The sequence below is a fragment of the Fringilla coelebs genome, assembly GCF_963513975.1.
Source record: "Fringilla coelebs genome assembly, chromosome: 17".
NCBI lineage: Eukaryota > Metazoa > Chordata > Aves > Passeriformes > Fringillidae > Fringilla > Fringilla coelebs.
Window position 1 is genome coordinate 12,698,569 of NC_140043.1, and position 9,906 is coordinate 12,708,474.

Sequence of the window (9,906 nt, forward strand, 5' to 3'; positions counted from 1 at the left end):
GCATATCCCCCACAAGTCAACTGCCTCCCCCTTTCAAATACTCCCTCTCTCCCGAGCAAAGTGAGTATTAAAACCCAGCAACTGTCTCCCATTGGAACCAGATAGCAGGAATAGCTGGAGAGCTTTCAAACACCCTATACACTCAATAGTTCAGTGCCCCGTTAAGCAAGTGGTGCCTGCACACACACCCCTGCTCAGGGACCACAGCAATGGCAGAAAGTGCTCCATTAACTCCTCTAGTGGCTTAAGTGTCTGTCAACACTCAGGATGTTCACACAGCCTGAGCACTGGCCAAACTTTGGTGGCTTGTGCAGTCCTTGAGCTCTCCTGAAGCTATAAATTGCAGCAGGCTGGTATTATAAATAAGGAAAGCTGGAGACTGCAAATTGATTAAGACCATTACTTTGTGTCACATCTAACTCATTTCCAGCTGGCTCGAGTAAAAGGAAAAGCCACCAGAAACCCCATGCTCTGATGACACAAAGACAAGTGCAATTCCCCACCCTGTCCAGCTCTGGAGACACATGCAAAGCTTCATAACTCAGTTCCAGCTCACTTACCTCATCCATTTTTTCTGACGTTGGAGTCTGGTCACCAGGCACCATTTCTTTAGCCTCCGAGGTCTCAATTTTGGAGGTCCTGCTCAGCTGATCAATGGGAGTCATGCTGGCCTCCGATGTCCCCCGGGAATTCTGACTCAGAGAAGCTGTCCCAGGGATAGGCTCATCATCATCAGAGTCAGGTAAGGGTGTGGGGCTGATGTCCTCCAAGCCTGTGCTGGAAGGGCGTGAGGAAGGCGTCTGACCCCTGAAACCGGGCTGAGAGTTGGAACCGTATGTTGGGATGGGGGAGAGCTGGGAAGAAGAGGAGGAAATAGGGCTACCTTCCATTCGGATCTCATTATCTGAGTCATGCTCATTAAGAAAGGGTAATTTTGTTCTCTGCTCTTTTAAGAGCATCTCAATCCTTGAGTCTAAACTGTTATGCTGCATCTCAGTCTCCATGGTGGGGGTGCCGGGAGTCTCGCTCCTCTCTGGAGTCTGAGAGAAGGATGCTGTGCTTGGTTCAGGAACAGAGTTCGAGTCGGGCAAGGGCGGAGGCTCCTCTGGTTTCTCCTTCACTGGGACAAAATCGATGCTCGGGGCAGCGCTGCTTTCCACAACCATCTCGGTGGGAGGCGGCGCAGGTCTCCGGTACTCTGCCTCCCTGGAAGTCTGGGGAAACGGCTGCTCATCAGATTGGGGAAAAACAGCTGGTGCTTGATAGGGGGAGAAGGCAGATTTATAGCTCGAAGAACTAGAGTGGCTCAGGGGAGGAGTGTGAGAGAACTGAACTGGCTCCTGCTGATGGGATTTGAACGTACTAAACTGATGCTCCGTGCCTCGGAACACCCCTGCCGAGTTGTGCATGTAGTGGTGTCCCGGGCGCCGGTTGTACGCATCCGTAAATTTCGTCTCGTGCCTCCTGGGTTTGTACCCACTGTCCTGCCCGAAGTGGTACACGGGCGTCGTCTGTCGGCTGGAGTAGGTGGAATCCTGGGAGAACGGCGTCCCCAGGCGCGGGGTGTGGGGTGTTCCTTGGGACTGCGGGGTGAACTGGCTGTAGGAGTTTGGGGTGTCTTGCCGGCAGCTGGAATAGGCTGTGTCATGGGAAAAGGGCGTGCTGCTGTTTGGGGTGACGGAGGATCCCGCGGAAGAGAGGGAACTGTCCTTCAGGCGCTTCAGGGAGTCCGTCAACTGCAACAACACGAGAGAAAAGCACCTAAACACTCACTTCTATAACGATATTCGTCCAATCTGTTTGGTTTTCAGAGGAGTTGAGCACCCTTCCATGGCAAAAAAATAAACAGGTTACAGCATCCCTGAAAACACAAACTATTATCCAGTGCTCACAGTCCTCTTTGATTTCAAAGAAAAAGGCAAAGAGTAACTTGTCTGCAAGGGGAGGAAGAACAAAGCAGATACAAGTTTCCCTTGTAAGCTACCCCCAAGAGCATCAGGTGAACAGGAGACTTCCACGCCACTCTTAGCTGGAAGAGTTCCAGTTTCTAGCAACTATGTAATGCTTGTCTAAGCTGCAAACAGGGAAGAAAATAAGGAAAGTCTGAGATGTGAAATTTTCAAAATTTTTTTTTTTTGTGAACAAACCAAAACATACAAATGAGTGAACTGCCAGCCTGCAGCTGAAGCTGTGCAGCAGAGATGACCCACCAGCCTCCCTACCACTCATCTGCAAAAAGGGAGAAGGTTACACATACAAAAAGTTCTCAACTGCCAGAAAAACACCTTTTTAAATCTTTTCACAAAGTCAAATGCTCAGAGTGCTACTGATTATGGCGTTTGAAACTGAAACCCTACAAACCTACAGAGCAGCCAAGTAATTGCTCTGCAACTCGCTTCACAGGCACGTTCAGGGGGTTTCTAGGAGCAGCCCTGCTCCAGCTCAGACTCTGCTGAGTCATAACAGTGCCACACTTATCATCAGCTCCAGAATCAATTTTCCATAATGCAAAGCAGGAGCTCAGTGAGAATCCTCCTGGTAGCAAGAGAGGATGGACTGAGCTCCAGCTGCCTAAAAGCGCACCAGGGTAGTCAACTGGTGAGACCTCTTAAGTACAGGTAGGCAGAGACATGTAAAATGACCTGCTTGGAACACGCCAGCACCATCAAACTCAAGCTGAACTCTCACCTGCCTGCTATGTTCACACATCTCACCCACTCAGTAGTGTGGACTTGCTCTCAGTTTGACCCCCTGGACACCATGACCAGAGAGACATCAATAAAGTTTCTTCCTCAACTGTCCTAAAACCCACAGAAACAAGTAGGAAGCACATGGCTGGTTCTTAACAACATCCACACTGCTGCACCTTTAGTGTAGATGTGCTGTAGAGTGTTTTTCAGGGGGGTTTGTGTATGGCCTGGAGGCAGGGATTGCAGAACTGTCAGATCTTTCTGCTCTGCATGAGAGGAGGAGCAAATGTCAGGAGTAATTTACTGAACTACAACAGCAAACAAGTTTGTTGGCACATCCTAGTGTCAAAACCATGATGCAAACAGTTAAAAGTTACTCATAAAGCAATAATTCTGGTGGTAATTGGGAAAATATCAATTTGGGACAATAATATAACACATGAACACAATATCTAGAGAAAGAATCTTAAGGATAATTACAGCAGGGACTGCTCTGGGTGATACCATCAAATAAGTGTTTTGCTGTTAACCCTGAAAAAAAGAGTAAGAACTAATCTCCCCATTTTTATTTGAGATGTGAAAGTAGCAGAAAGGAGCAGTTAGGGTCTACTCATAGCAGGGTTCTCAGCAAAATCACTACCTTTCTCCCTCCTGCCTTTAAAAGCACCTTGCTGGGAGGTAAGGAAAAACCAACCTCTTTCATGATTTTGTTAAAAGGATACTGGGGTTTTGCCTTGCTGCTGTTGGGGTGCTTTGGTGGGAGGAGACTTTTTTTTTTTCAGATCAATGGGATTTTCATGTTCAATGTACAGCTGTTACCTGTCCTCAGAACACTTGATCACAGAATTATTGAAATCATGGCATTTTAAGAAGTTGTTTGAGTAGAGAGAAGGAAAAAAAAATATTTTCCAAATCTCTTTCAAATTTGATGTCTTAAAATCAGTTCTTTAGCCACAATGAGGAGCCAAAGTACATTCAGACAAGCCAAAGAGGCTGGTAACTTCACACAAACAGGATTTCCTTCCCCCTGGCCCTCTCATCCCAGTGGGGTTCGCAGGGAAGCAGGGAATCATGCAAAGCCACTGAGAGAATTGTGCCCTAAATATTGAGGGACCCCTGGAAGCCCTCAGGAATTCTGTCCACTGCTTTTATTAAAAGCTGATTCCAGCAACTAATTAAGATTCTGGAAAATTGATGCCACTATTGAAGCTCAGACACCTTCCACCTCTCAGCCTTTAAGCAAGGCTGAAGTCCGTGCGTGCTGAGGATTACACACCGCAGACGCCAGGCGAAATGTACCACTGTAAATCATTCCCCTGACTTCAAGGGAAAAAATCTCATCTCAGGGACAGATCTGATCCAGTCCTAACTGCAGGAATTTCTAATGTTAATAGGGCACGTTCTGTTGGTTCTGTAGGCATTTTTCACTCAGAAAGACAAAAAGCATTTCCCGTTCAAAGCAGGCACACACCAGCCATGTGCTCCACATTCAGAGGTACATTTGCTATGGCAATTATGAGCAAGTTCTATTTAAATGTGAATTAGTAACATCCATTGGAACTACAGCAAGACACAAATACAGATAAATTAAAAATGTTAAAATGCTAATGTTAACGTTTGAGATTTTCTAGGAAGTTTTTCTTTAAAAAAAGCCAAGCACACCTACCTGGAGAGCTTCATTCCCAGTTGGGGACACGTCCTGTTCAGTGCCTACAGGGAGGGTCTGAGGAGTGTAAAGACCATTTACCAGCAGTTCATAGAATCTCATGCGGGTTTCACCTGCACAGACCACAATGCAAGAGTTGATTAAACAGAAAGATCACAATCCATGTAAAATACACATTCTTGACACTCACATGACCCTGCTACCACTCCCAGCCCACTCCATCCATGCAAGAGAGGAGCAGTTATCACCTCAAATCTTGCAGGGATCATTTTAAAATAATCTGCTGGGCAAGTGAAGTCAGACACTCCCTTCTCCAGCCAAGACAAGGAGGTTTCTAAATCCTTTTTCCTCTTCTCAGCCTCCTTGGCAGCTCTGCTCTTTACCATGCTTTCTGGAGCGCAGCCGTTTCCCTCCTCTCCAAAGTGCCAAGCAAAGCTTGCAGATTTGAGAAGTGAAACTCTCACCCAAGGGAGAAGCCTCTGCCAACACCCAGAGCCACTTCAGAAAGCTCTCCCTACACACCTTGCTCATGAGAGCTGCCTGTTACTAATGCAAACACAATGCATGGGAATGCTGAGGACAAAACCGTTAATGCTGTCTTTCCAAACAGACACCAATTAATCCTTTTTTCCCCCTGGTTTAAGGAGAACTCAGTGGCATCCTTCGAAGGATAAAGCCAGAGGAGCAAACTGTCCCATATAGCATTACTGAGCCTCAGCCTTTTCATTCCTAAAGTCTACAAAGACCCAGTTTCTTAATATTGAATTTTTCATTACTACAAAAACTTAATCCTACTTATTTTGCAGTCTGTAAGAAATCTGTCATCAGCTTCAAAGGCAACAGAATCAGACCCTGAAACGGTCTGAATTTTGCTCTGAGAGATAAAGAATACACAGAAAAATGGACAGACCAGGCACCTGAACCCAGAAAACGAATTCAGGAAATACCTCCCCAAAACCAGGACTACTTTTATGAGACAGTCCTGCAGGATCAAACCCCAAACTCCCTGTGAATCACCTCGTTCAATTCAAAAACAGAGCAACCCTTAGCACAATTCTGTCCTGAAAGACTTATCTTGCACAAATGCTACAGATAAAGTTATTTGGGTATCAAATCTCATTTCACAAAGTCCTGAGCCTCATCCTCAACTATGTAAACTGTTTAAGTTCAACCAAAGTCATGACAAAATAGATCTCTTCACTGCAAGAGTCTGAAGATAAGCTTGAAATATTAACACACACCACCCACACATGACACTACAATGCCACGGATATGGAAGTGTTAGGCTTATTTTCACTTGTGCTTAAAAAAATATCAAGTCATTGTTACATAGTTCTTCCTGGATCCCAAACATAACGCAGGAAAAGTTACAATTTCAAAGAGGTTTATGAATGTGAAATGATTCCTAGCTATTGCTTTAAGACAGGTAATTACTAGTGGTGTCCAGTCTGTAGATGGATAAACTGAGCAGAGAAGTTTTTTTAAACAACCCTGTCTCAGATGAGGAGCCTGGATTTATTAGTTTCAGATTCCCAGGCCTGTGCTCACACCAGACAGAAAAAAATGATACTTTCCCTCCTAATATTTATTTTGCTACACTGTGAAAACAAAGTTTTTAACCGACCTTTCACTGTCTTGCAAAGCAGAACACTAGAAAGAAACGGTGAAAATGATACATATATATTTTAAGTATGTCCTAACCTGCTGATGCTATTTTAGGAACACCACTTTTACTTGATTCTGACAGATTATAGCACACTGACAGTCCTACTCTTTTAGAACGAAAGAGAAGCAACTGTGTGAAAAAAATACATTAGGAGCATAAAGCTGGCAAACAAAACAGCAATGCAATTTGAAACTGACTTCAGCATTTTCTCCCAGGAAACAGAAGCATAAACCCCCCCTCATTTCCCTGATGTGCTACAAACTTTCTGGAACAGCTGCCTGGTCAAGACTTGCCGCATAGTTTATAAACGGAGGAGAACAAGGAGGAAGGCAGTATAATCAGCTTGTTTAAAATGATTGTCATTAAGACATCCATCACTTACAAAACAGCTTTAGCTTATATTATTAAATCTGCAAATGGTTAATTTGTCCTTAAATGTGATTTTTACCTTCAAATTTCAAAGCAAGAGAAGGAGCCTGTCTGTAAAACTAGAATTTCAAAGTATACACATGTAAGGTCAAGCCTAGCTCCCAACAGAAAATATTAAAGTGCTACTGTGATTTTTCTTCTAACAGTGGTCAGTAATGTCAATAAACATCCTGTTCTACTCTATCACATGTGGCACACCAACTGCTGTGTTGGTTGTGCACTAAGCTCTTGAAACCTTTAAATACAGAACAAAAATATCAGCATTTTTAAGAAAATGGTGTTAGCAATGTCTTTTTCCCAAGAAAGAGTGCAGCAAGCCAGTTTTAAACTAGAAATGCCACCTTTACAATGTAGAAATACAATCAGCAACTGATCCACACCTGCTCAGTCTAAGACATTTTCTAAAATTGAGGCAGATTTTAGCAAAGCCCTCTCACTAGCACGCTTGGAGGAGAGAGAACAGACCAAATGCAATGCCTTCACACTTGCAGAAACTTTATGGGGCTTCTGAGGGCTCGGGAGTGGGGCTCGCAGCTGGTTCCTCCAGCACAAGGAGCTGCTGTCGCTTTAAGAGCCAGTCTCACACTTATACACTCGCACACACTGGCAAGTGCTGCGTGTGCACTCTGCTGTGCCAGCCCCCAGCCCGCTCGAAGTATCAATGAAATGCCAGGCACGCAGGGGACAGCACCCAGCCCCGCTGCTGCCGCCAGAACCCACAGATTTGGGGCCCAGGAACCACCAGGACTTGCCCAAAAATCCCAAGTTTGCAAAACGCAGGTGCCACCGGGTCCAGCAGCCCTGGCAGGTGGCTGAGAGGGACCAGCCTGGGGCAGGGAGATGGGGGACACGAGAGGGCAGCAAGCAGGGACAGGGACGGGCAGGGGAGAGGCAGGGGACAGGCAGGATGGCAGCATTTTGCAAATTACAGGGCTGTCTCTTAGCAACAGACAACACATTTGGCTCCACGTGACTCGCCCAGGCCCCAGACACCAGACCCGCTGCCGGCTCCCTTCGTATTTTTAATCACCAGGTCCCTGCCCTCTGCAACAGCCTCGGTGGTGGGAGTGGGACGGGCAGGGGCTCTGCAAACCCCGAACGCGTGGGGCCCAATGTGCCCCCTTACCTTTTGTATCCAGCTCCACGTGGATGATGTTGCCCATGACAGAAGTGTTGTGAAGGTGCTGCACAGCCTCCCGGGCACCCTTGACAGTGGCAAAGATGACTTTGGCAATGCCCAGGTGCTTCTTGTTCTTGGGGTTGTAGAGAATCTCCACCTCTTCCACTTCGCCGTATTTCTTGCACATGTCGGCCAAAAAGTTTTCACGGATGTTGTCGTTCAGCTTGGCAAAGGTGACCTGCTTGGGAGGCACTGGCCCCACGTAAAATTCATCAATCTGGAAAGGTGGGGAACGACAAAAATAATCGGCATTTTTAATGAGCTTGGGGGAGGGCCTAAGGGTGGCACGGGAGGGAGGGGGTTAAAGCATCCTGCAAACTTTGGGGGGGAAAAAAAAAACCTCCAAGGTCTGGGTGAACCTCGGAGCTGAGCAGAGGCTCTGCCGCTGCAACCATTCATTGGAATCGGCTCCTTTCTGGGCTACAAAGATGCGCTTTGAGCAGTACTGTCAGCGGAGAGCCCCCCCACTGCCCCCCGCCCCAGAAGCCCCAGCTCCAAAACCTTCAAGTGATCTCGTTAGACAGATGCATTGATTTCTTGTTATCCTCATAGAAGAGGATTATTGTTAAATAGTTTGCTAAATAACAATGTTAATAGAAATATGACTGTCATTTAAACGGTCCATTAAACTATTTGGAACTCAGGCTTCACTCTCAGATAAACAAGTTTCCAGAGCTAACACCAAAAGTCAGGGCAGTACCTTGAATTTGGGGACGGACAGCTCCAACTCCTTAGTTTTGGTCCATATTCGCCCTATTCTGGGATCCCTGACACAATCGACAGGAGCGATCCCCGAGTTCTGGGAGACGGAGGAGGAGGAAGAGGAGGAGAGAAAACAGAAACAGCAATGACAAGACTTGAAATCGAAGACAAAAATAAAAGAAAAAATAAACCCCGAGGAAGCACGGGCTGTCTCAAGGGAAGGGGAAAGCGCACACACACACATACACACACGTGTCAAATTGCAATACTGCTGGGAAAAGCACACAGATTGGAAACACAGGAAAAAAGCCGCAGGTTTGGGCTCCTGACAGTTGAATACAGTGTCAGGTGGCTGTAACTTTGGTGGCTGTGCGTGTCCCCCCCCCCAGACCCCCCTCCCACACACATGCGCTACGGCGAGGATTACCACGACCCGGAGGGACCCCCAGCCCCCAAAACGCCGGTAAGACACAGGCTGGCGGGGGGAGACACGACACAATGGGGGAAACCCGGGAGCCCCCCACTCACAGGCATGCTGAAATGTTGCCCATCGTAACGGTAGAGTTTGTGCTGTCCTTTTTTCAGAGCCGGGTCAATAATCAACTTGTAACTTCTCCAATGGTGATTTCTTTTCTCGACAGAAGTGCTGGCTTGCGTGCTGTTCTCCATTCCGTTGATCCAACCTGAACGCGGGGGGGGGGGGCGGGGGGGGAGTGGGGGGGGGGAAGAGAGAAAGAGGGAAGGGGAAAAGAAAGAAAAACCACACTAAAAACCATAAAGTTTAAAAAAATAGTCAACAAAGACATCTTCGTTTCGGTGCGGGTTTTTTTTTTTTTTTTTTTTTAACGAGCCGCCCGATCTACACACCCAGGCAGGGAGGAAATCCACCGCGAAGCGAGCCCCAAAATGGGGGAATTGCCAACCGGGTCCCCCCCTCCACCCCAACCAGACAAGAGGCAGAGAGGGAGGAGGAAGGGGAGAGGAGGAGGAAAAAAAAAAAAAAGAAGAAGACGAAGAAAAAAAAAGACCCAATCTCACTTGAACTCTGCTTTTTGCCATGATCTTCAGGGTGCTTGGCTTTTTCCCCCGCCTTGCTCTCTCGGAAAGACATCGCGCTGGGCGGCCGATCGTCTCCGGGCGGCGAAAGGCGAGCTCCCGTCTCACATGGGGCCGGTTACCGGCGCGGGCTGCCCGCCAGGCTCCTGCCTCCCGTTTTCGCGAGCCACCACATATTGTGTGTGTGCTCGCTGCTGGCGGCGGCCGGGATCCCACAATACACCGCTGCGAGCGCCGCGAACGCCTAACCGCGCTCCGCCGCCTGCACATTCACGGCGGCCGCGCCGCGCAGCCCCCGGCCCGCGGCCGCCCGCCGCCGCCCCGCCGCCGCCGAGCGCCGCCGCATGGGCCGCCGCCGGGACGCGCGGGTTTTTTTTCCCTCCCCGCCGCGGGGTTAACGGCATGCGGGGGGGCGAGTGGAATCTGCCCGCTGCATTTACCTTAGAGCAAACTGTTTCTAAACAAGATGGACCTATAGGTGGGACAAGTTGGGTTTTTTTTTTTCGCTTTTTTTATC

The 9,906-nt window shown here is 47.8% G+C and overlaps 1 protein-coding gene across 1 annotated transcript in view; it reads right to left on the reverse strand.

Annotated features, from left to right (window-relative positions):
* SETD1B (SET domain containing 1B, histone lysine methyltransferase) overlaps positions 1 to 9,637 on the reverse strand; it is a 48,088-nt gene extending 38,451 nt beyond the window's left edge. Inside the window, exons 1-6 of the mRNA XM_084217413.1 lie at positions 9,372 to 9,637; positions 8,862 to 9,016; positions 8,332 to 8,430; positions 7,578 to 7,848; positions 4,357 to 4,469; positions 561 to 1,736 (exon numbers count right to left, since the gene is read on the reverse strand). Coding sequence (XP_084073539.1) covers positions 561 to 1,736; positions 4,357 to 4,469; positions 7,578 to 7,848; positions 8,332 to 8,430; positions 8,862 to 9,016; positions 9,372 to 9,444 — 1,887 coding nt within the window. The 5' untranslated portion in view covers positions 9,445 to 9,637. The remainder of the gene's footprint in view (positions 1 to 560; positions 1,737 to 4,356; positions 4,470 to 7,577; positions 7,849 to 8,331; positions 8,431 to 8,861; positions 9,017 to 9,371) is intronic.
* Between the last annotated feature and the right edge of the window lie 269 nt (positions 9,638 to 9,906).